Genomic DNA, 25,100 nt, shown 5'->3' on the forward strand with positions numbered 1-25,100 from the left:
AAATAACAAGTGTTGGTAGGATGTAGAAAAAAGGGAATCCTGCTGCAATGCTGGTTAGAATGTAAACTGGTGCATCTGCTATGGAAAATAGTATGGCGGTTCTTCAGAAAGTTAAAAATATAACTACCATATGGTCCAGCAATTCCACTCCTAGGTATTTATCTGAAGAAAATGAAAACATCATTATTCAAAAAGATATGTGCACCCCTATGTTCACTGCAGCATTATTTACAATAGCCAAGATATGGAAGCAACCCAAGTGCTCATCAGTAGATGAATGGATAAAGATGTGGTGTACACACACACACACACACACACACACACACACACACACACACACACAGTGAGAGAAATATTACTAAGCCATAAAAAAGAATGAAATATTGTCACTTACGACAACATGAATGGACCTGGAGGGTATTATGCTAAATGAAATAGGCCAGCCAGAGAAAGACAAATACTGTATGATTTCACTTATATGTGGCATCTAAAAAAATAATACAAATGAATCTATTTACAAAACAGTCACAAATACAGAGAACAGGTGGTTGCCAGAGGAGAGGGTGGTTGGGGGAGGAGAGAAATAGGTGAGGGAGTTTAAAAGGTACAAACTTTCAGTAAATAAATGAGTCACAGGCATGAAATGTACAGTGTGGGGAATAATCAATAACTATAACATCTTTTCATGGTGACAGGTGACAACTAGAATTATCACAGTGAACATTTTGAAATGTACAGAAATACTGTATCACTATGTTGTGTAATAGGAACTACCACAGTGTTGTAGGTCAACTATGCTTCCAAAAATAACCTCACAGAGAAAGAAATCAGATTTGTGGTTACCAGAGTTGGGGTGGGGAGGCCTGGGGAGGGAAGGGAGAATTAGATAAAGGCAGTAAAAAGATACAAACTCCCAGTTATAAGATAATAATACTAGGGATGTAATGTACAAGGTGATAAATATAATTAACAGTGCTGTACATTACATATGAAAGCTGTTAAGTGAGTAAATCCTAAGAGTTCTCATCATATGGAAGAAAATTTTTCTTAAATTTCTTTAATGTATCTTTATGTGATGATGGATGCTCACTCAACATATTGTGGTAATCATTTCATGATGTATGTAAGTCAAATCATTAATGCTATACACCTTAAGGTTATATAGTGCTGTATGTCATTTAAAGCTCAATAAAACTAGAAGAAAAAAACAAAAACAAGCAAACCAATTAACCTTCAATGGCCTGCCACTGCTTTCAAGTGTTTAAATCTGGACCCAATATACTCATAATCTATGATTAACTTCATACTTTAAAAAAAAAATTTTATTCCTTCCCTTCACCTGAAATGTTCTGTGCCTGTTGCATACCACTGATCCTCCACCAGTGAATATTTATCAAATGAAATTCTACTCAGTCTTCAAGGATCTGTTTAAAATTTTAAAATTTCTTCCTTCTCAGGTGCCATCTCTAATAGCTCAAAATTTCTTCCTCCTCTTGCTCCAACTGCTCTTTGCTTATACCTTTACTGAAGTATTTCATATTCTGCCTTATATTTTCATTATCTGCTTGCCACTGTTCATCAAATGAGTACAGAAATTTTGTGTCTATGGTCAATGAATGGTTGTTAAATTAGACTCAAATGAGACAGGGTGAAAGATTCCTGTAAGTTAATAATTACTCAAGATAATTTATCAAAATTTTAATGATAAATATCCTTAAGAAGTTATTCAGTGGGATTAATCATAGATCATCAATCAAAACACCTATCACAAACCTATGAACTTAATTATTTCGCCACAACAAATCACTTCAGTATCTCAAAAGTTCATTTACCTATTTTAGAACTAACTTTCAATCCCAAGGCTTAATTCCTAATTGCCTTTACACATAGGTGGTACAAAGAAGTTAATCACAATAAAATCACGAAACTGTCAACTTTAAAACAGAGTAGATTATCATCTTATGCAAACCCTTCATTTTAAAGATAAAGAAAAATTGGCCTGGAGATACAAAATGTCTTGCCAGAAGTCACATACTGGCAGATAACAGGTTTGTGCCTACCTCAGGTAAAGAAAATATAATAGACAGGAAGGCTCATTTAATTTCAAGGTAATCATTTCTCTAATAAATTAACAAATCATCCTTGATTTTATATAAATAATCTTTCTGAAATAATTATACTAATAACAACCAAAATCAACTTTATTATTGCTTTCATTTAGAGAGAATAAGTAAAACTGACCAACTTTCCTAAGTTATTTTCTCTAAGTCTATAACATATACCTAAATCAAAATTCTAATTTTCAGTATCAGATGCTAATTTTTTAAAATATGTGACTTAAAGAATAAAATTATAAAAAGGACTGATGAATTCAGAGGAGAAATATAAATTGTCATGAAATTAAAATTTGTGATAGTGTCAGGAAAATAACCATACCACTTTAGGATAAAATTTAGGTTGTTCAAAACGTTAATTCCTTATGATAGAACTTACTACAGCTTCTCTTAAGGTAACGCTATTACTAATCCAACCAATTTCCTGAGTCTGAAAAAATATTTCACTAAAAATTTATACACAATTCTATTTTAAGGACAACAGTTTACCTTAACATTTGATTTTTTTGAGAAATTCACCACTACACCCCAGCCAAAATCATCTCCTTCATTCTTTACCTGAAAAGAAAGTAAAGCAAGAAAATAAGAATGTTTATGTTCAAAAAGGCAATTTAGATGCCATATCCACATTATAGGCTAGTAAAACTTTGTGAGTTTTCCTGATAAAATATTTTTTGAAAGATCATTGTTAAACTTAAGGAAAAAGATGTTAATCCTACAGAAAGAAATCACTGCCAAATATCACAGGCTTCTAGAACAGCAATAACAGGAATCTCTCGGTTGGCAAACAAATGTTAAAAATGATACGGTGTATTTGTTCTGAGAATATCTTTTATAGCTAATGAATTTACCCAGGTCTTAAAACTGTCTGATTCTCAGACAGTATTTCATAACTGGAAATATGTCATGCTAATTCCAAAACTGTCTACTTCAATTTTTACCCCCCAAAATGAAAATCATTAGAGATTAAAAGGCAATCACATAACCCCCCTTTCTTAATCAGTGTGACGTGAAACTGGTAAAACAATATAATATAGATCAACTATTCTAGCAGGAATTATTTTACCAAGATAAGAAAAAAAAATTGAAATCTTCATCCAAAAAATATTAAATATTGAAATATCTAAAATATCCAAAAATTTTATGGAAAAAAAAATGACATACCTTTACCAAACGACCTGGTTGTAGAAATGGTAAGCAGTATTTTGGTTTGTGAATATATTCTTCAATTTCTTTACCCAATTTAGCAAGCTGTTGTCTAATCTTATAATAGATGACTACACTTTCTTCATTTGGTATTACTATTTTATTATACTGTTCTTCCGAGTTCTTTACCTCTGTAAATAAAAACACATATACAACATCCAAAAATTATACATCTTATGTAAATTATACCAAAGATATATCTTTTTTCCCTACTACCACAGTAGGAAACAAATTCAGATTGCATAAATTAGAAATTTTGAGGAAAAGCTTCAGAGACAACCGTAAGGCATACTGTCTAATTTCTCCCTTTGCCATAATGGTTCACCTTCTCTCTTTCCACAGTTTCCCAACTCACCAACTGAATCCTCAAAGTGAGCCTGAATTGACAGTGATTTTATCTGGTGAGCTAATTCTCTCCTGTGGATTGGGGAGAGGAGACTATTTCTGAGAATTCTGAACCTACACTGTTGAACACAGCACTACCCTTAAAACTTTATATGATGGTAGAAATGTTCTATGTCAGCACTTTCTGATATAATAGCCAGAAGACACTGTGTGACTATTTAAATTTAAATTAATTAAAATTAAATAAAATTAAACATTTAGCTCCTCAATTGCACCATTTCAAATGCTCAATAGCCAATTAAGTGGCTATTGACTTCTGTACTTAAATAGCACAGACATAGAATATCTTAATCCTAACCTTCCTTAGAAAGTTCTATTGGACAGCACTATTTTGGATCTTCTAAATAATATGCCGCTTTAACTCTCTGCAAAGAATCCAGTTTGCTAATGTCACCAGGCCTTCACCACCTCCTAGGACTAGGTCTCTAAAACTGAAGACAGGCAATTCAACCACAGTAATCCCTCTACTCAGTCAGTGGGCAAAATACTAGCCCCTTTCAGCAACTGTCCTTTCAGTTAATCTAACCATCTATGACGGCATTCCCTGCTCTAATTCTTGCATCTAGTGCTGACCTCCCTTCCTCACTCATTCCATTATGCCTCCTTCCCACTGTGAACAAACACTTACTTTTAGAACTCTCAGGGTGTTGTCAACAGAGTTCATTCATGAGTCCTCTCCTACAGAAGGTATAGCCACTTTGAATGGCAGGAGGACTTTATCTTGCCTCATTTCACTCTTACCCCTGGACAATGATTTATTTTTGGAAAAGAATATGCCTACCAAACAACTCTTCACTATTCTTCCTACCAGTGAGGATTTCTCATCCCTGTGTTCAATTTAGTCTATAGAACTGAGGCATCAAAGTATAATCTTGGGGTATGAGAGGTGGTTCAGAATAGAACAAACTATATGCATTCAGAAAGCACCTCAAGAAGGAAAAAAAGGGCAACTTACAGCATTTCCCATTTATAAAGAGATAGAGAACCACCACCTGGTGGCTGGTAGCTTTTTGGTTTTCATTAAAAACAGGCATAGGAGGGTTGCAGGGCAGAATGAGGAGCACAGATTAGCTCTACAGAATGTCTTGACTCCAGCCGAAACCCGAAGAGACAATCAACAAAGGGTGCATGATGGCAAGGGCAGCTAACATGTGATAAGGACTTTATAGCTGAAAAAGCAGTTTTTAAAATTATTTAATCTGATCCTCATAATTTTTTAGGCACTCGATTATTACCAATAACCATGGCATTCTCTATTTTAATTATTAATGGTAATTATTAATAATAATTATTGATAATCATGGCATCATCTACTAAAGATACTAAACGAAAAGATTAAAATTAGACCTGCATTTTTCTTTTCAGTAAAGGAACAGTGAAATCCTATAAGTTTTATGGCTTCTTGGAAAATCTATTGTAGATTCAGAACATCAAAATGAAAAACACCTCATGTATGTCAGCCATCTAAATTTATTATAAAAATTAAAGCATGGTATTTGTAAAACAAACTTTAAATCTATACTTCCAAAGGTAACAGTCTACATTTTAATGCTGGTTCACTTAAGGTGATGAAAATAATAGCAGGTCTCTTGAAAAAATTCTATATATCAATAGAAAAAGGAATTATACTCTCACAGGTAATAAGTGAAACAGGAATAAATCTCATTCAAGACATATTCTGCACATCAAAAGCACAAAGGATAGCCCCTATCACCTCTAACCATCTCCTCTTACACTATATACTCTTTTTTGGTCACACTACTCAGCCCTGCAAACTACTTAAAGGTGTTGCAATTCCCTCATCGATTATCACTTTCATCACTTAAATTCTTACCTCTTCCATTAAGTGTTATGCTTTTGCTATTTAGTCTTTCTATTTGCTGCTTCCATAATGATACGAGTGCATAGTGGCAACGCCAGGGGTCAGAGATTATGTTATGATCCTCTTAAAAGGTAAGTCAGTTATAATCACACTGAAAACAACAGTGACAACAGCTGGGGCTTTGGGAGACAAAGGACAGGGGATAGAGAAACGGTGGCAATATTTAAGTTCTTAGAGTGGGTAGCTAGCCTTGGTTAAAGTCCTATTGAGCAATCTGAGCCCAGCCACAAGTCCTAAGAAGGGCTTTAAATAAATGGGAAAATACATGGAGAGTTCTCCCTCTACCATCTGCTATTATCTGGGATATTTTCTATGGAATTACAAAAAAAAATACAATGTGAAGTTTAAAAAGCGGTTTACTAATTGTTCGAATACATTATTTTTGTAAAAAATGGGCGGAAAAAAACAAAAGTAAGTGCTCCAATGTGCACTTTATTTCCTTCTTCAGAACTAATTTGATTTTAATACCTACTTAATTCAAACTCAGATGCACACTGTACTGAAATCCTGTGATATTTTCATTCTATTATTATATATTATTTTTGTGAGAGGTGGGGAGATTTATAGCTCCTTTAAAAACACAATTCTTTGAGAGTAGAATCATACTTTCTCTTTGCTAAGGCTGCAGTTTATTATCAAGATAAATGGCATTAAATACAAGAAAATAATAAAATGTATTATGATCCAAAATTATACATTTGTGATTAATTTTGAGTTTTTTCTTTTTTAAGATTCAATAGCTTTGCTTGTGGAAATTTAAGTAAAGGTAAGTCTTAAAATCAGCCAGCTCAAGTTTCTGAAATTATTTTTTTCATCCCTTTTTTTTTCAGCCAGAGAAGTTATTGCATCTATTCTCATCATATTAAAAAGGGATGACCCATGCTTTAATAAAAGCAGCATGGCTAGAAGCAGGAGTCCAAGATTTCTAATTTCAAATGGTTACCAACCAAATGTGTAACTTTACATACTGGCTTAACTTCTCTAGGCCTTAAAAAAAATCTGTAAAATGATGCCAAAGCTCTTTTTAGCTCCATAGTTTGTAATGAAGCAGCCACTCACAATTAAGATCTAAGAAATTAAGGAAAGAGGAAATAATTATGATCTATTGTCCAGGTAAAGGTAAAAAAAAAAAAGAGAGAATTTAATTCACTTGGATGGTCTAAGCCTTTTCTTCTTTTCTTTTCTTTTCTTTTCTTTTCTTTTTTGAGGGGAAGGTAATTTGGTTGGTTGGTTGGTTGTTTTTTATTTGTTTGTTTGTTTGTTTGTTTGTTTGTTTGTTTGTTTTAATGGAGGTACTGGGGATTGAACCCAGGACCTCGTGCATGCCAGGCAAGCACTCTGCCACTGCACCTCCCCACCTTTTTATTTTTTTTAAGGGCACATTATTACACTTCTTTTACTTGCAGCTACATATAACTTGAGTGAAAGTGCTATCCACTTGTGATAGAAAGATATCTCAAATTTGCGTGTACTGTTAAATAAATCATAGTACATTTATAAAATACAAATTATTATGTAATCATTCAAAGGATACTTGAAATTAAATTTTAAAAAGCCAGAATCAGTGAGCTAGTGAATGTAAAGCATTTAACACAAGGCTAGGCATATGATTAATGTTTAACAAATGATATCAGTTGTAAGTACCATCATTATTATCACCAAACTGTGTATCTGATCACGATTTTTAAAAATCTATATAAAAATATGCATGAAAAAGGTGGAAGAACCACACATAGTTAACAGTGGCTGTCTCTGTGTGAGACTGCAAATGATCTTAAATTTCCTTTGCATCTTTTGCTAAATTTGGGGGTTTTATTTCCCTATACATTATTTTTATAAGACTTACCCAAACCAGTACTTTAAATCTTTGCCTCAATTTTAGATTTTAATCAGCTCTATATGATGATCAGCCATAGTATCTTCTAAAATTAGGGACTAACACACAATACACAATTCTACTTGAATGTACTTACCAGGGAACAATTACTTTCTGGACTTTAGAAAACATTATCTTACTATTGAGAGCTAAAAATTCTAAAATCCATGTTAAAATATTATGTTTCCTTAATCATTCATAAACATATGATATGGCAATGTTATATAATGAGAAAATGGTGAAAGGATAAGACTAATATACACGCTTCTTGCAGGTAAAATTTTAATACACCAGGCTGTTTGTTACATTACTATTCATAAACATGAGTTATTATGTGATATGTCTCTAGCAATAAACCATACTAAGTTTGAAATAACTACAGAAACTCATCCTGACAGTTTCCTTACTTTCACTTAAAGCATTCTAGTTCGTTACAATGACCAGACTGTAGTTCTTACTTTACTTTACTTTATGTAAGGACAAAGATGTGGCTTACCAGAAAAAAAAAAAAAAATTGGCCAAAACAGCCAATGTTGCAGTAATTTTGCTACTTAGTCTCCTATCTAAATGAGGCTGTTATGGTAATTTTATACTTACTCTCTACTACTCCTGGAATTGCTCTATAATGCTGAAACTGATAGAAGGATTTTTCCAACATGTATTCAGGATTAATTTCTTCTACTCGTAGTAAGTTCAAAACCATGTTGTAGGTCAAATGGAAAGCACTATTTAGAGGATCAGCTGAGCCCTAAGAAAGAAAAAAACATGCCAATGTTGGAGGTTTTTCAAATAAATTCACACAAATATTCATAAACTGTTAAACTGATTAATAATTTAGTCTGCATTAGGGAATACTACAGACATATATTAAGTTCTTTCCTTTAAACGACCAATATAAAGTGACAAAACAGTTGATCTTTGGGAAAATGAAGGGGGAAAAAAATCACTAAATAGGACAGTTGCAGTTAAAATACTGTTTGCCAAGTATGTTTAGCTCTCTGCCTTCTAGGTACCTGACAGGATTACACATTTTGTCCCCAGGGGATAGGGCAAATAAGTTGTAGTGGTGTATCACTTCCTGGCCAAGTATTTAACTGCTGGTGTGAAAAGCTATCTTCTTCCTTCTGGCAGTGACTGATAACGTTCAAGATGGTGGTCTCTCCACCAGCCCGAATTCCTAAACAATAATGATAAGCAAAACCTCCTCTGTAAATCTCCAAAAAACACATAAGAGAAACCATTAAGTTACTGAGATTTAGGTTTGTTACTGCAGCAGAACCTAGCCTGTGCTGACAGAGCACACTAAATTTATTTCAGAATGATATGCAGATTAAAATTAGTTATCTTGAAACTCTCAGCTTCCTAGAGTAACATAAAACTGCTGATATGTTTTCCCCAAATTTACAGGCCATTCTTATCCTCACTTCAATAATTCCTCTTTCTCCTCCTAAGAAGGGCTAGCTAATGGCTAGAGAGAATAAAACATTTATCTACAATAGTGTGACTAGCTTGAAACAAGGCTGATATCCAAACTACTTCCTTGAGATCTAAATTTTTCTTACAATGTTTCTTCAGGAATATTTTTTTAAAAATGCAAATACTTCCTAAGAATAAAAATGATTATAGAAGAATGACCAAATTATAGGGAGACACATGCTGAAATATTTAGAAATGAAGTGTCACAAAACATGCAAATTTCTAAATGGCAGAGCAAAATACACAACTACTCTTAGGGTAGTTAGGGGCTTTTAAGTTGAGGTCTATAAGCCAGTCTTATTACACTTAGAAATATAAATGTATCCACATAGGATTTTATGAGGAGAAGGAGCAGAACTTTCAACAGTCTCAAATGGTAGTATTCTTTAACTTCTAAAAAATCAAGAGCCACTCACTCAAGTGGGATAGTAAGTCCTTAAAAACCTTAATTTTTATCTACTTTCCTTGAAAACAGGGCCAACGGGAGATGGGGAATTAGTATGAAAACCACATTCTTGGGGAAGAGAGGAATTAAAGACAACTTCAGCTACTTCACAATTTTGCAAAAGACCAAGCCTCTACTATTCTTTTTCTTTTCTACTATTTACCTCCTTTAAGAAATCTGGGGCTTCAAAAATACAAATGTTTATTTTCAACCTCAAACTCTGCTTTTTTATTCTTAACTGCTGTAGAATATACCTATTCTAAATTCAGTCACCAGAATTTCAACATAGCATTTTAACACTGTATCCAAGTGAGCCTAGGGTAACCACAACTTACACCTGTTACATTGATATAATTACTAATAGCCCTTTCTTTCACTATTACAGTATCCTAATTTGGATGCTAAATAATATGGCTATACAGCCAGCCTTCAGTATCCTCGTGTTCCACATCTGAGGATTCAATGAACCATGGATCAAAAATACTCGAAGGGAAAAAAACTGCAGAAAAATTCCTAAAAGCTAAACTTGAATGTGCCATGCAGCATAGGCAACTACTAACATTTACATTGTATTTATTACTATTTACATAGTATTTATATTATATTAGGTATTATAAGTAATCCAGAGATGATTTAAAGTATATGAGAGAATGTGCATAGGTTATATGCAAATACTATGACATTTACATAAGAGAGTTGAGCATCTTCAGATTTTGGTATATGTAGGGATGCTGGGTCCTGGAACCAATCCCTTGAAAATACCAGTGGAGAAGTATATTATTATACAATTACCATTCAATCTTAAAGAAGAAAATTCTGCAATATGCAGCAACATGAATGAACTTTGAGGACATTATGCTAAGTGAAATTAGCCAGTCACAGAAAGAAAAACACTGCATGATTCCACTGATGTGAGGTATCTAAAATACTCAAATTCATGGAATCAAAGAGTAGAATGGTGGTTGTCAGAGACTGAAGGGAGGAGTAAATGGGTAGTCATTAATTAAAGGGCATCAAGTTTCAAGCAAGAGATAACTAAGCTCCAGAGATCTGCTATACAACACTGTACCTACAGTCAACAACATATTTTACAACTTAATAATTTATTAAGAGAGCAGATCTCATGTTAGGTGTTCCACAATAAAATTTTAAAAAAATTTTAATGAAATGAAAGATGATAGAACTTTACACTTTTAAGGTAACAAATCTAGAGATGTCAAGTAAATGAAATGAAAGAAATCTGTACTAAAGGAACCAGATGTTATTATTAAAATATTACGTCCTCATTCAATTCTTTCCACACAGAGTATGAGGAAGGAAAAAATAGTTTATTATATCTGACAAAATTTAAACAAAATAATAAAAATACTAATTTTTAACCTTGAGTCATCTTCTTTACATAAGCAATGCTTAAAAATGGATTTCCAAGTGTTTTTTGAAACTGAAAATAAGAAACCATACAATCACCATGAATATATACAGATAAGTTTCATGTTCATGCATATAAAAACATATTAAAAAACTAGATCTTTACCTATTTTTGCTTTAGCATACCTACAATCATATCTCAAATTCTGCACACAATTCCTAAGTCTTAGAACTTGAACACAGTGTATTTCAGAGACACTGACCTTTGTATCTCTTAATGTGTTTTGAAGCTTTATTTCAAGTAGATAATCAGCCGGAAGTTAATTTTATATTTTTAACTAATGTTTAAGTTTCCTATCTTATTCATAGTGTTCTCTAGGGATCAACTTAATAATTCCTTAAAACATTGAGGAGGAGGAAAGTAACCAGATCAAACTTCCTTGAGAAGATCTTCAAAACAAACTGAAAATAAAAATCTTAGACAATCCAAAACACAAATACTAGCAAGCAAAATGAACAGGTTAATTCAATATAAAGCTTATAAATTTTAACTTATTATTGGGATATTTATAATCTTTCAATAAGCTAAATTAGAATGGTAGATTGTAGAATTACTTTATTAAGCTACCTGGGCTTATAAAGGCAGAGGAAGGTAACTGCCCAAAATACTGATTATCATCTGCCCTACTTCCTGTTCTGATAGGTAAAGAGCAATTCGTGCAGTGGAGAGGACAGATGCAGAGGTATCTTAAATTTGGAGGGCAAAGTAAACATTTCTGCCCTCTCTAAGAATTCATGTCCCTCCATTGCATGACTTGCTCTTTTGCTATTAGAATGTAGGGTAACAAAATACCAGTACTTTGAGCAGTCACCTTCTTCCTCCTTCCTATGCCCAGACAGTTTAGTAAATTAACTCATCCACTCAGAAAGTATTTGAACAGACACAACTAACTTCGATGTAGTCCTAAAGTATGTTTATTTAATTTCTAGTGAAGGCACAGAAACTGAACTCGGTTACCTTAAGCAGTTGTTTCCCAATTGTTGGGCTCATCTTTTCATCTACCATGAGAATTACAATTCCTCTATCATCCATTCCCCTCCTTCCAGCACGACCAGACATCTGAATGTATTCACCAGAGGAAATCTGAATGAACATATTAAAAAATGCAAAGTTTAGGAGAAAATCTGGTAAAAAAAAAATTCTTCAAATTTTTATCATAAAATACACAAGCACAAGCTATACATTCCAAAAAAGGAAACATGATTCAAAACATGAACTTCTAGGAAAGTTTAAGTAAAAACACAAAAATGCAAAACACTTAAGAATAATGTTGCAAAACTAAATTTTAGCTCCAAAATTATCAAATAGCTACAGGGAAAGACTGGTTAATTCACCAACATAGAAACATCTTTGAGCTACATATTCTGGAAAACAGCGAAGCCCCAGAAAGTAAACAACGATTCAAATTCTACTAAATGCCAGTTCTGACTTGATCATAACACATTTTTTAAACTTCCAAATGAGATTAATATAAAAATAAACACACACTAAAAAAGCCCAATTTTCTACTTTCTCAGTATATATCTGTGGCATTCAGAAGAGTTCATTCATCAGTAAAAACCAGCTCAGGGAGAAAGATTAGTAAGTATCCCATATATAATCTTTTAGGGTGACACTGAACCATCTGAACACTGGGTAAAGTTTTATTTGTAAGTGCATATATACTTTTTTTCCTTTAGAAAGGGTCCAGTCTTCAGATTCTCAAAAAATAACATGACTCAAGAAGAGTTACAAACCACTATGCTAACTAGAAGGCATATTACTGACAGCATAAAAAACAGACTAACAACCTGGGAGCAAGGAAGGCATCAGAAAAAGATAACCAAAAAAAAAAAAAAAAAAAAAGCCAACCCTAAAGATCAGAAAAGAACATTTCAAAGAGGCAGCCCAATAAAATCTCAACAAGGCTCAAGAGTATCATTACATTATGACACACTATGATTTTTGGATTTCATAATTATGATCTTGAATCAAGAAAAGGTCATTTTCTTAAAGTCAATCATCCACTTTACTTCTTTTCATTACCCTGGAGTCCATGGGATGCCAAGGAGAATGTAGAGTCATGAAAGACATTTATTTTCTTGTGGCACCAATTTTATTCAAAGAATTAAGTAATTTCAAACAAACAGACTATGAAGAACTTTAAAATTTACATGAACTTAAAACAAAACATATGAAAGGCATTTAACTGCTTTACAATTAAAAATTACATTCTACATGAGTTAGCCTTCTTTTGATTTAAAAAAGTCAGAAGTTACAGAGATTTCTGAAGGCTATGTAAAAATTTCTAAAGAGAAATGGCACTGCCTCACTATACTTACATTTCTGTTTTGTTTAGCATCCAACAGATTTAAAAATAAAACAAATCGAGAAAAATGTTTTGCCTTTAAAATTCTACAATGGGAGTTTTCAGGGTTTGATGATTAATAACTGCTGCCAAAAACTTGTTTAAGCAGAAAAGAATCATCATTTTCAAGAACAAAAGGTACAGTTGACTATTTACAATTCTCCTCAAACACCATATTATGTGACTCTTTGGTTTGCCCTAAGTACTCAAATTGGAATCTTTCTTCCTCCATCTGCTTTTCATCCCTGCTATGGTCCACTGCCTGGCTGGTAAATATTCATCTGCTCTTGTTGCTCAGTTTAAGGACTGCCTTCTATGTGAAGCTTTCCCTGATCCCTCATATAAGTGACTTCTTTTCTTATGCTTTATCCTTCCTATATATACTTCTCAGAAAATATAATATAAATTTTCACCTGCTACTAGGTCTCTTCACAGGAGGGACTGGTTTGGTTTTGTTTTCAATTTAGCATCCTCAGTACCTACTGTTGTCCTAGGCCCGTAGTTTAAGTTTGGTAACTGTCTTGCTGAATGGGTTACTCGCCTCTGGATTAAGGATTTACTTTTGCTCCAATTCACAATTTCATCCATGATCCCAATTTCCTCTCCTCTTTTGCTTTAGAAAAGACATGTGCAAACCTGTTAAAACCTTTATTTAAAACCTGAAGAGTTAAACAGTGAGCTACAACTGTAGCCACTATAGTAGAGGAGCTTTAAATAACTTAAAGAAATAAAAATTCTAGATATATTTCAAATGTGTTAAAACATTCATTATTCATTTGCACACTTATTTCTCATCACCAAACTCTTTCAATTAGTTTACCCCACGTCCTCTTGCCAGCTAAAGGATGAAGATGTAAAGCACCTAAAATTTAACCTTGATGAATTTCTTTTATTACTCAGGTACAAGTTCTTGCGTATTTAGAACTGAAAATCTCAAGCACTACATGAGCCAAAATCAACTTAGGTAAAACAATTAAAGCTAAAAGTTATTTTAATATATGAATTATTTTACCTACCCATCGAAAATCCTTTCCATCAAATTTTCGGGCATTCGTGAATAAAACAGTTCTAGCTGGCATGTTAATTCCCATAGCGAAAGTCTCTGTGGCAAATAAGGCCTAAATGAATGAATAATTATACAATTAAACATTTATTTTAAGCTAGAAAAACTATTTTTATAAATAAAGTATTCAAGTATAAATAAATCATTTTAAAATTAGTTAATGAAACTCTATAAAAAATAAGGCCTGCTATCCCCAGATGTATTTTAGTATTTTATATACAAAATTTTTCAATTTACATGCAATTCATTTATATTTATTATAATGAAGTTATATTATAATATTTAATGTCCCTTGCATCTCAGAAATTTATAATCAGGGATATAGTCTTTCTTAAATTTTAGTGGTAGTAACTTAGAGTAGACTACTGGTATCCATATCACAAAACTGGTTAATAACATGGTAGTATAATCACTTTTTTTGTTTAAAAATTAAATTACACATTATTTGTATGTATGCTAATGGCTATTTTGGGGAAGTCAAGGGCAACAGTGGTCTTTAACTTTTTACTTTACGTGCAACAGTTCTGTGTGAATTTTACAACCCACAAATATTACTTACAAGATTCTTTAATAAAACAGGCCTCACCAAAACATGCAGCCTATGTGAGAACATCAACAGGGCCTACTCAGACACAGGTATAAATAGTGACCAATTCTCTACCTGAAATATTTCAAGTATGGTATTTTGGGTGAACAAATTTCTTTTAAATAACCTACTTAGTGATGAGGTTCTCATGACAAATCTCCAATCTGATGTTTAAAATTCCAATCTGATTTTTAAACATAAAATAATTTATGAGTCATGTAAAAGCTTACGACTACATTTTGGAGTTGTTTCCCATTTTAACATCCCATTCTGGGTACAGACATTGATAAATTTAAAAATTAAATTAGAATCTCTTTGGTGTAAATGAGAACATCCTAAATAACTTTCATAACTTTAACCACCAATTCTCCTTGTCTTCTCTAAACTACTCCTTCTAATCTGTGTACAGAAAGAAGTCCACTTACAGGATCAACTCTAGGTCTGATAATACTCTGGAAAATTCTACCCTGTATTCAGTAATGTTACCATTTCTTACTTTAAGAATAGGAAAAGAAACATTTTGCCTACAGTCTAAAATTTGGGAAGTATAACACTATATATAAAAATCAAGTTCATTATCTAAGTCATTCCACATCACCTACCTAAAATAACAATAACAATAAAAAGTTGCATATAAACAGGGTTCTTGATAATTTTAAAACTATTCACACAACACAATTTTAGGGCATAATAAATAAAAATAAAATCATACCTTTATCAATCCTTCAGAAAAGAGAATTTCTATAGTTTCTTTCAAAATAGGAAGTAAACCACCATGGTGAATACCAATGCCCCGCTTCAAGAGAGGAAGAACATGTTCAACCTACAATTGGAATAAATTTATTTTACAATGATGTGAAGAAAAGAACTTTTAAAATGTTAAACTAACAAATTAAGAAAAATAGCACAAGAAAAAAAATTCAGTATCTTATAACAATCTTTAGTGAAAAAGAATATGAAAACGAATGTATGTATATATACACGATTGGGACATTATGCTGTACATCAGAAACTGACACGTTAACTGACTATACTTCAATTAAAAACAACCCAGAATATATAGACATAAAAAAGAAAAATGGATAATCAAGAAAGAATGATGTTTAAAGAAATGTTATATAAACTTTTCAGAAAAAAGCAAAACTGAAACTCGTATTCTCACAGATTATTAAAACACAATATAATTCTGTCCCAGCTTTCTTTAATATGAAAGGCGTATTTTAAGTAAACTTTACAAATGCTTTGCTTCCTCATTCAAATTTTTCAGCATCACTTCATCTCCTCCAAAAAAATTAAAGGTTATGAGGGCAAAGTTTCTATCTGCACAAAATAAACTTAAAAAATCCTGGCCAACTAAAACCAAAAGGAAATAAATAATTATAAAGAACATTTAATATAAATATACACTTTATCTAAAAACAAATCAATTACTGAAGAATTCATTCTCATTAACACTATTTTTTTAAATTGAGGTATAGTTGGTTTACAATGTTGTGTTCTGGTGTACAGCATAGTGATTCAGGTATACATTTATATATATGTTCTTTTTCATATTCTTTTTCATTATAGGTTACTACAAGACACTGAACATAGTTCTCTGTGCTATACAGTAGGATCTTATTGTTTACCTACTTTATACATAGTAGTTTGTATCTGTAAGTACCAAACTCCTAATTTATCAGCCTCCTTCCCCTCTGGGAACCATAAGTTTGTTTTCTATGTCTGCGAGACTGTTTCTGTTTTGTAAACAAGTTTACTTGTATCATTTTTTTTAGATTCCACATATAAGTGATATCATGATACTTGTCTTTCTCTGACTTATTTCACTTAGTATGATAATCTCTAGGTCCATCCATGTTGCTGGAAATGGCATTTCATTCTTTTTATGGCTAAATAGTATTCCAGTGTGTGTGTGTGTGTGTGTGTGTGTGTGTGTGTGTGTGTATCGCAACTTCTTTATCCATTCATCTACTGATGGACATTTAGGTTGTTTCCATGTCTTGGCTATTATAAATAGTGCTGCTAAGAACACTGAAGTGCATGTATCTTTTCAAATTAGAGTTTCCTCCAGATGCATGCCCAAGAGTAGGACTGCTCGATCATATGGTAACTGTTTTTAGTCTTTTAAGAAATCTCCATACTATTTCCCACAGTGGTTACACCAAATTACATTCCAACCTACAGTATATGAGGGTTCCCTTTTTTGCACACCCTCTCCAGCATTTATCATTTGCAGGCTTTTTAATAATGGTCATTCTGACTGGTATGAGGTGATACCTCATTGTAGTTTTCATTTGCATTTCTCTGATAATTAGTGATACTGAACATCATTAACACTGTTAAGTGCCATTAATTCTACTATTAGAAATGTGGTAGGAAAACTAAGATGTATAAAGACATGGCTTAGCCCTTAGATACTAATAATTCAGCTGGAAAGAAAAATGACAGTAAGATTTTGTAAATTAAATACTATTTTAAGTGCCAAGAAACATGATATTGCAGTCTTATCTTAAATCCCAGATAAATCAAAGCAATCACTTGTAAGCGCAGTATGACCTTCTAATTTTTCTTTTCACAAAACAAAACTTTATTCATATAGTACTAGTTTAGACTAAAGCATTAGTTCTCAGGTTTGGATGCACATTAGAATAACCTGGCGAGCTCCTGAAAGATTCTAATGATTAGGACACCCATCAGACCAATTAAATCAGAATCTCTGGGAGTGGCAGTGAGGCATCAGTTTACTTTAGAACTCCTCAGGCAATTCCAATAGTCAAAGGAAAACACTGTATTAAAGCAAAGTAGACATCAAATGCCTCTCTAAATATACAATTTTCATTAGGTGTGCTCTACTGTTGTTTGGTAGCTTTACGAATTAAGAAACTGAGTGACTTAAAACTAGCATTAAAAATTTTGTAGTATTAGGAACAGAAGCAGTAATTTCCAGACTGTGCTAGCTTTCAGAGAAAAGTTCCTTCAAGGTAGCAAATTTTTCCTTTTGTCACTTTTTTAGAAGTTTAAAATAGAAATCAAGGTTGCAGTGCACAATGCAACATATTTACTACAGTGTGCAAACAGTGCAGTAAAATAGTAACAAAAGCAAGAAATACAAAGTGAATTATGCTACCTGTTAACTAACTACCCATACTTAATGACATTAAATATATACCTGCGGGAGCTTTTTATCTTCATCAGATAAGCAATCAATTGCGTTACTGAATACTTCTTCAACCATCTTCTTCTCTTCATCTAAGAGAGAAAAGCCAAAGGTATATAAATATCTCAGTGGTGAGTCAGTGATACCAAATTTCACACACTGCAAAGAATAAGAGTCTATAAAGAGTAAAAGAGTCAGGATTTAAGATATAGTCAGAAGGGCAAGGAGATAAAATTTACTACATAATTATTTAATAATTACGCCTTTCAAAATATATCTAGCAGACTTAATCCATGAATAAGAGTACTATTAAAACAGAAACAATAACTACATTAAGTGTCTACATCCAATACTGAAGTCTAACAATAATAGAACACAGGGATTATTATTATCCACTACTGAGGAAAGTGAGGCTTAGAGCAAATGATGCGCACTGGTATTAACTGTCGGATCAACAATCCTGAAGCCTATGCTCTCAACAATTACATTGCTCTCCTGTACAATGTCAATTAAAAGATAGTCAATAATTACTTGTTGACTTCACCAATATATAACTATGAAACATTAAGCATATCCATCACTGGTAATTTTAAGAAAACATTTCTAAGTAGAGCAATTCACTGTCAAAAAGTTAAAATACTATTGTCTTTATAAGGTTATATGCGTTATCTGTCATCTGTTATTTTTACCCATGGATAAGTAAAAATTAGCTTTAAAATACACAAGATTAGACCTGTACACCTTGATAAAGAAAATAAGACAACTGAAATTTGATTTTGGATGACTAAAGATATTATTTATTTCTCACTGTACAGAATTAGATACGTAAAAGGCTGACTGTGCAACTCCACTGGTTATTCAGCAGGCTGCAACTTTTGCCCGGGCAATGCTACTATCTAGCTGTGTGACTTTAGGTGACTTACATTTACATTACCATATGGGAATAATTTATTAATCTGCTAGAAGGTATTGTATTTTATACAAAAATTAAACCCTAGTTAGGTAAAGGGCAGGTTTTCCTGGTTTCAATTTCTAGAAGAACAAAGCATAACAGAAGGTAGTCTGACTAAGAGACTTACCTTAAGTAGTCAGATAGAAAACCACAATAACCAAGGAGCTATGGCAATGAAGTATAAGAAGGTATGTATGAGTCTGGTATTTCTTAGTGGGGCTCTCTGGATTTTATATAGAACAATGTACATATCTTCCAATAAAAGACAGAAGAAAGGGAAAGAAATGATAAATCAGGGGCCTCTTAAAGCTTTTACAGATGTGATGAGTACCTACTCCTGTAACTGTAAGATGAACTGCATATCCTAACAATACACAATAGATAATGCCTTATCAGAAATATATTTACATTCATTTTCACATAACATTGAAGTTATACTGAAATTATATAGTACCTGTGTTGAAATCTAATTTGGTCATTTGAAGTGCATAGGCTTCACAATCTTTCTTACTGAAACTGAAAATAATTACAGGCTGAAAATTTCTTTCCATAATCATCTTCACAATCTTGAATACATTTGATGGTCCTGCAAAGAGGACATAAACCATACCCCAACGTTAACTCAAATGGATCACAGACAAATGTAAAATCTAGAACTATAAAACTCTTAAAAAGCATACAGAAGTATATCTTCATGATCTTGGGTTAGGCAAAGCATTCTTAGATATGATACCAAAAGTATAAACAACAAAAAAAACCACATGAATTGGATTTCATCAAAATTCAAAACTTTTGTACTTCAACAGAAACCAACAATAAAATGAAAAGACAACTCTAACTCACAGATGGGGGAAAATATTTGGAAATCACGTATCTGACAATGATCAAGGATCCAGAATATATAAAGAATTCTTATAATTCAACAAAAAGGATCTAATTTTTGAATAGGCAAAGGATATGAATAGATATTTCTCCAAAGATAAACAAATGGCCAATAAGCACAGTAAAAGATCCTCAATATCATTAGCCACCAGAGAAATGTAAATTAAAACCACACTGAGATACTACTTCATACTCACTAGGATGCCCATAATCAACTACACAGATTATAGTAAGTACTGGCAACGGTGTGGAGGAAATGGAAACCTCATAACCCTTCTGATGGGAATGTATAATGGTACAGCCACTTTGGAAAATAATTTGACAATTACTTCAAAAGGTTAAACACAGAATTACTGTATGACTCAGCAAATGCACTCGCAGATACATTCTTATGAGAAAAGAAAACATGTGCATACAAAAACTTGCAGCACACAACTGTTTACAACAGCATTAGTCACAACAACTAAAAAGTGGAAGACAACCTAAATGTCCATCAACTGAAGAATGGACAAATAAAATGTGGTATATCATACAATGGAATATTTTTTGATCATAAGAAGGAATGAAGGGCTGATACATGCTTCAAACATGGATGAATCTTGAATGAATCTTGAAAACAAGATAAGTGAAAGAAGCCAGTTGCAAAAGACCATATATATAATGATTTTATTTATATGAAATATACAGAAAAGAAAAATAGAAACAAAATAGATTAGTAATTGCCTAAGGTTGAGGGGTAGTGGGGAAGAGGTTGGAAGGAAATGAAGAATGACCACTAATGGGTATGGGGTTTCTTCTTGAGTTAATGAAAATGTTCTGAAATTAAATAGTAGTTGCACAACTGTGTAAATATATTAAAATCCATTTAATCATACACTTAAAAATGGTGAATTCTATGGTATGACTTGTATCTCAATAAAAAAATTGTTTGCATAATTCTGTGAATATACTAATAACTACTGAGTTACATACTTTAATGGGTGAATTGTAGAATATATGAATTATATCTCAATAAAACTCGTATCAGAAAAAGAGATCAACCTTTATTCATCCAATTTTATCATTCTGTATCTAGATCTTTAACATAGCTTCCTGAGGAAAAAAAGTTAAAAAACATAAAATGTAACTTGAAAATATATGTAAAATTGTCTCAAAACAAAGTTCCAAATTACCTTTTGTTCCTCCTTTCCGCCCCTTTTGATCTCCTTTTGCCAAATCACCAGCATCCCGAAGTACTTGCATCGCAGTATTAAAATTATCTTCTCTGAAGTCACCCTGGAATTACAGATATTTTTCTATGTAACTTAATGAATACCTAATCATAATCCAAACATTTTTCATACCTCAAAACAAAGCTTCTTCAAATAATAACTTAATATAATAATAAAACTGGGAAAAGCAGAATATATCTGAAATGTGTCCATAGCCCCTTATTCTCCAGGCATTTGAAAATAATGGAAAATGAGGGAAATCTAATTCATGCATTTAAAAAAAACATGAGTCCCTGGGATTTCAAAATGTAGAATAGATAAACAAGATTATACTGTATAGTACAGGGAAATATATACAGCATCCTGTGGTGGCTCACAGCAAAAGAGAATGTGACAATGAATGTATGTTATGTTCACGTATAACTGAAAAACTGTGCTCTACACTGGAATTTGACATAACATTGTAAAAGGACTATAACTCAATAAAAAAAAGTTTAAAAAATAAAATATAATAATAATTAAAAAAATGAGTCCTAAATATAATTTTTGAAACAAAAATACAAAAAACTAATAACTTTGGACCATAAAACTATTTAAGAAAAAAATGGATCTGTTATTCTTACCTAGTTTAAAGAAAAACAGGTATAAACAGCAAGGTATGACATTATAGATGTAAGAATGACAATTACTCCCTTACATTTTCATCAACCACAAGGTGCAGACCATCTCCCCCTGCTGGAAAAATGTAGTGCTGCAATGGAGTAGGCCGATAATCTGTGTAAATTACATGGCAAGGCTGTAAAGACAAACAAAAAAATAATTAAGCATATATTTTGTTTCTTCAAAATAATACCATGTATTTGACCTACCTAAAGGATTCTGAGGAGATAAATCTTTGAATTCAATATTTCAAAAAGAAAATACTTTTTTAAAAAAACTTTAAAAACCAGGTAAGAAAAAATTTGGAAAAATTAGGTCTATCAAATCATACTACCATCTATTCAGTTTTACTAATTCCCTAATCAGGGCCAAATACATGATTTGAGTTTCAATAATGATCTTAGACCCATACCCTAGACCTATGATGCCATAATTAAAGATGTCTGTTTCTATGGAGCAGTAATAAGGTAACACAGAATGCTCCCTTAAGTAAAATGGAACTTTTCCACCCCACAGAAACTTTTCAAAGCCTGACTAAAGCAGCAGGTTGATCTAATTTCTTCAGAAGATCCACTGGGTTTCTATTCTTCAGAAGCAACATGTTTTACAAAAACATCATTAGAGAGCTTACAGATGGTTAAACATAAATTTGTGAGGGTTCTGGCGTAAAGGGAAAATAAGGACAGAAAAATAAAACCAAGAAAAAGTTTAGTATACATGAACAAATGCTTGTTTTAAATCCTTTAATGCTGTTGATATTGGACTAAAAAAGTAAAAAGAGAAACAAAGTCAATGAAAAGTCTGCATTTACATGAGAAAAATCAAATCACATGCTCAGGAGATGCCCAGTTTTTTCCTTATACCAAGGTCTTAGAGGAAATTCTCTATTGTGTACTCATGGTTCACTGTACAATGCAGTAGTTTCCAAACCTGGCAGATCATCAGGATCACCTTGGGAGCTTTTAAAAGTTAGAACTTCTAGGACCCCTACTCCCAGAGATTTTCATATATTGGGTTTGAAATGGGACCCAGAAATCCACACTTAAAAAAAAAACTAGTCAGTTGATTATAATAAGCTTGCCTGATTTGGAAAGTAGTTTCACATTAAAATGTCTTGTTTACTCTAGGCAGCACTAGGAACAAAGTATAGGACATAGTAAGGCCAACTTGCAACATTTTAAAAATTGAAAACATCAAAAAAGAGAAAGAAAATACCTGTTTATGTAAATGGCAAATCCATTCAGCAAACTGTCGGGCATTTGGAATGGTAGCCGAAAGAAAGACATAGTGAACATTATCAGGAAGCAAAATAATAGTTTCTTCCCATACGACACCACGCTCTGAAAAATACAAATATATCTTGGAATTAAATGTCACTTTATTGATAAGAACCTAAAATTGTCTTCCTCTCAAGATCAATAATTAGAAATGCAGATGACTTTACACAAGAATATTTTTAGCCACAGACCCTTATTGTAAATTACTTTAATTCTTACACTGAATTTATCTAGTAGGAAGTCAGCAGGCTAAACCACTATAAAGACAACGTACTTTCAAACAACAGCAAAAAGCAGCTCCAAACTGAATCTTTTTCAAACAGCCTAACAAGAGTCCCATGACAATGGAAATAGTATTTCCACTTTGAGAAACAGAAGTTACTGGCTTATAGAAAGTCACAGTAACAAATTTCATAGAAACATCATTACTATACCATACAGCATCTTTCATCCAAATTACCCTCATAACCTCCAGAGATGAAAGATTTGATGAAGAGCAAAACTCTAAGTCAGTTTTATTAAAACAGAAAAATTAGTTAGAAAATTTCCCCCCAACGAGAACAAATCAATACAGGATTCATGATTTAATAACCAAAACAACTCTGTTCAGAACTTAATCTTATAAATTTGTTAAAGAGTAAAATGTTTAAAGAGTAAAGGATTTCTTAAATTGTATTACTTTCACTATAAATAGAGGTTAACAGTGCTTTAGCTCAAATAAAAACTAAGTTTTAAGTGTGTACATGCACATTAAACACTTAATTTTAAATGTGTTTGTTAACCTTCATCCTCCAAGAGCCATCCAAAATTCCAAGTACACTTACTTTTTCCATTACAGTAGTTTAACAGTTCAAGTAAAGGGATATTTATATTTTATTCTTTTTGGCCATTTTTATTTCATAATCCTCACTGTATTTTTTTTTTTTTTACTATACACATGCATTTCTTAGTTTTCTAAAAACTAAAATAAATAAAAATCAAGAAACTGTAGGCTGTAAGTTTTGGAAATTCCTAACATTAGTTATGTTAGAGAACTCTATTAAAATCAAACTAACCCCATTTTTAAATTCAAATTTGCATTTTCGCACCCAGAAATTGTTACTATTTAAGAAGCTGTAACTGAATCAGATCCTATTGGAAATGCTATGTATCACGTTGTCCACAACTTAGCTGACTAGAACTCTAGCCACATGAAAATTCAACAACTACTTGTTCAAAATTCCTAATGCCTTTCTTAGAGAAAAAAAACATAGAACATGTCTCAACAACAAGGAAGATATACCTGAATCTCTCATGTAATGAATTTCATCAAATATGACCCAAGCAACTTCTCGCATAACTTCAGAACCTCTGTATAGCATACTTCTCAAAATCTAAAGTAAAAGAAGATTTAGCAAGATTGTGACATATGAAAAGCTCTTCTAACAAGGAATTTGGGGAATTCTTTTTTAATGGAAATATTAAAATAATTTTAGGAGGTTACATATCTTAAATATATAACATTTCTTTTCTAAATCCAAAATAAATAATCCAAATGTTTCAACAATTACTAATCTGATACAATTCATGGAGAGAATTATTATCATCTCTATCTCTATATATGTCGGACATGAAGCCACCTTCTTATAGGTACAGCACTTATCCCAAGACAGACACTTTCTAGGATATGAGAGCAATTTAGAGTTATCTCCTAACCAATACAATGAACCTCATACTGCTTATTCACTTTTTCTACTTCATCTTGACAATATAGATACTTTCTAGCAATCACTATCCTGATTTTTGAGTTAAAGAAAATCTTCCACAGATAGAAGAAAAGTTTTGAAAATGGAAAATGAACTGATTTTGGGCACCAAGATGAAAAGTGAGCAATGTTTTTGGCTGCTACATACCAGAAGCTAAATTTATGCTCCCTAGTGTCTCTTTGTAAAAATGCAAAGATAAAATTAAAGCATGTACAAAAGTACTGTAAAGACAGCTGATCTGTACAAAATGTAAGATGCTGTAAGTATATGCAAAACTTAACTGTAGTTATGGGAAGCAGCTAAACATAATTGGGCATTTTTTTTAAAGTTATTTATCTATTTGTATCAACACTCAGATGCAGAAGGAAAAAAAAAAATCACAAGGAA

General features: G+C 32.3%; 1 protein-coding gene across 2 annotated transcripts in view; it reads right to left on the bottom strand.

Annotated features, from left to right (window-relative positions):
* Positions 1 to 25,100, bottom strand: part of MTREX (Mtr4 exosome RNA helicase) — an 81,163-nt gene that overhangs the window by 32,223 nt on the left and 23,840 nt on the right. For both annotated transcript variants that reach the window (XM_006205998.3, XM_072958672.1), the window contains exons 7-18: positions 24,251 to 24,341; positions 22,907 to 23,031; positions 21,729 to 21,827; positions 20,993 to 21,095; positions 19,393 to 19,524; positions 17,999 to 18,078; positions 15,542 to 15,652; positions 14,197 to 14,298; positions 11,791 to 11,916; positions 8,081 to 8,231; positions 3,279 to 3,451; positions 2,604 to 2,672 (exon numbers count right to left, since the gene is read on the bottom strand). In XM_006205998.3, the coding sequence (XP_006206060.1) occupies positions 2,604 to 2,672; positions 3,279 to 3,451; positions 8,081 to 8,231; positions 11,791 to 11,916; positions 14,197 to 14,298; positions 15,542 to 15,652; positions 17,999 to 18,078; positions 19,393 to 19,524; positions 20,993 to 21,095; positions 21,729 to 21,827; positions 22,907 to 23,031; positions 24,251 to 24,341 (1,362 nt within the window). The remainder of the gene's footprint in view (positions 1 to 2,603; positions 2,673 to 3,278; positions 3,452 to 8,080; positions 8,232 to 11,790; positions 11,917 to 14,196; positions 14,299 to 15,541; positions 15,653 to 17,998; positions 18,079 to 19,392; positions 19,525 to 20,992; positions 21,096 to 21,728; positions 21,828 to 22,906; positions 23,032 to 24,250; positions 24,342 to 25,100) is intronic.

This window comes from Vicugna pacos, chromosome 3, assembly GCF_048564905.1.
Source record: "Vicugna pacos chromosome 3, VicPac4, whole genome shotgun sequence".
In the NCBI taxonomy this organism is placed as follows: Eukaryota; Metazoa; Chordata; class Mammalia; order Artiodactyla; family Camelidae; genus Vicugna; species Vicugna pacos.